The 1,137-nt window shown below is 38.2% G+C and overlaps 1 protein-coding gene across 1 annotated transcript; it reads left to right on the top strand.

Moving 5' to 3' along the window:
• Positions 1–26: 26 nt before the first annotated feature.
• On the top strand, positions 27–1,133 carry LOC111386719 (ferric reduction oxidase 6-like; the record flags this gene model as incomplete). Its single annotated transcript, XM_023011184.1, has 3 exons — positions 27–423; positions 511–940; positions 1,114–1,133. Coding segments are annotated over exons 1-3 (534 nt in total), but the record flags the coding sequence as incomplete, so codon positions are not given.
• Positions 1,134–1,137: the final 4 nt, after the last annotated feature.

Genomic DNA, 1,137 nt, shown 5'->3' with positions numbered 1-1,137 from the left:
GTGCATTATTAGTTACTGATAAAAACATTGAATATTTTGTTGTTAAAGTTCTCCTAAAAGTTTTAGGAAATTTTTGTGTCCTACTAGTTACTCGATATAGTTATTCATAGTTTCCACTGTTTGTTGTAGATTTACTAATTAATTTATCCTCCATACTTTTCTCTTAGGTACGAACACCTGATTTTAGTTGCAGGAGGCATAGGAATTTCTCCTTTCCTTGCTATCCTGAGTGATATTCTCCACCGTATTAACGATAGCAAGCCTTGTCTGCCAAGAAATGTGTTGATAGTATGGGCCGTAAAAACATCAAAAGAGCTTCCACTACTTCAAACAGTCGATATGAAGTCTATCTGTCCATTTTTTCCTGATGCATTGAACCTTGAGATTCAAACCTACGTTACTCGACAAAAAGAACCGTCATTGGTAATTGCACACATCTTTTTTGTTCTAACATTACTGTATCTTCATATGTCAATCAGTCAATAGATTGATTCGATGCACTAATTGCAGGAAGAGGGCCATGTTATAGAACCTGTTAATTCTTCCGACTTCCCTGCCTCCAAGAAATGTGGAATGTCTGTGTTGGTTGGTACTGGACACGTTTTATGGTCGGGACTATACGTTATAGTGTCTACACTGGGTTTGGTGATTACTGTCTATTTGTTAAATTTCTTGTACATAAAACCTTACAACATCTACTACTGGTGGTATAAGGGTCTTTTACTCGTAGCATGCATGACCATTAGCGTTGTCCTTTTTGGGGGTATCGTAATTGGTTTATGGCATATTTGGGAAAGAAAAACTTCATACAATGAGGAATGTGAGAATTCCACAAAGACCAGCAGCATTGTGCATCCAAAAGAGACACGGATACATAAAAAAACTGGGCAGGAACAGTATCTCAACATTATTCGGTATGGTCAAAGACCCGACTTCAGCGGTATGTTCCAAGATCTGTCTTTGTTTTACTCGGCTTTTCTTTCATTATCCTCTTTTTGTGATGGTAAATGCACCCACCCTGTCCAATCCCATCCAGCAAATCCATTTTGAGACAGTGCTTGAGACTTGAGAATGCAATTTTTATTGACACTACTTCTCCCCTCTATGCTGCAGAAATTTTTGGGTCAATGGCAGAGC

Source organism: Olea europaea, unplaced genomic scaffold (genome assembly GCF_002742605.1).
Source record: "Olea europaea var. sylvestris unplaced genomic scaffold, O_europaea_v1 scaffold36979, whole genome shotgun sequence".
Classification (NCBI taxonomy): Eukaryota; Viridiplantae; Streptophyta; class Magnoliopsida; order Lamiales; family Oleaceae; genus Olea; species Olea europaea.
Note: the sequence above shows the minus strand (reverse complement) of the source record. Positions and strands in the feature narration are given on the sequence as shown.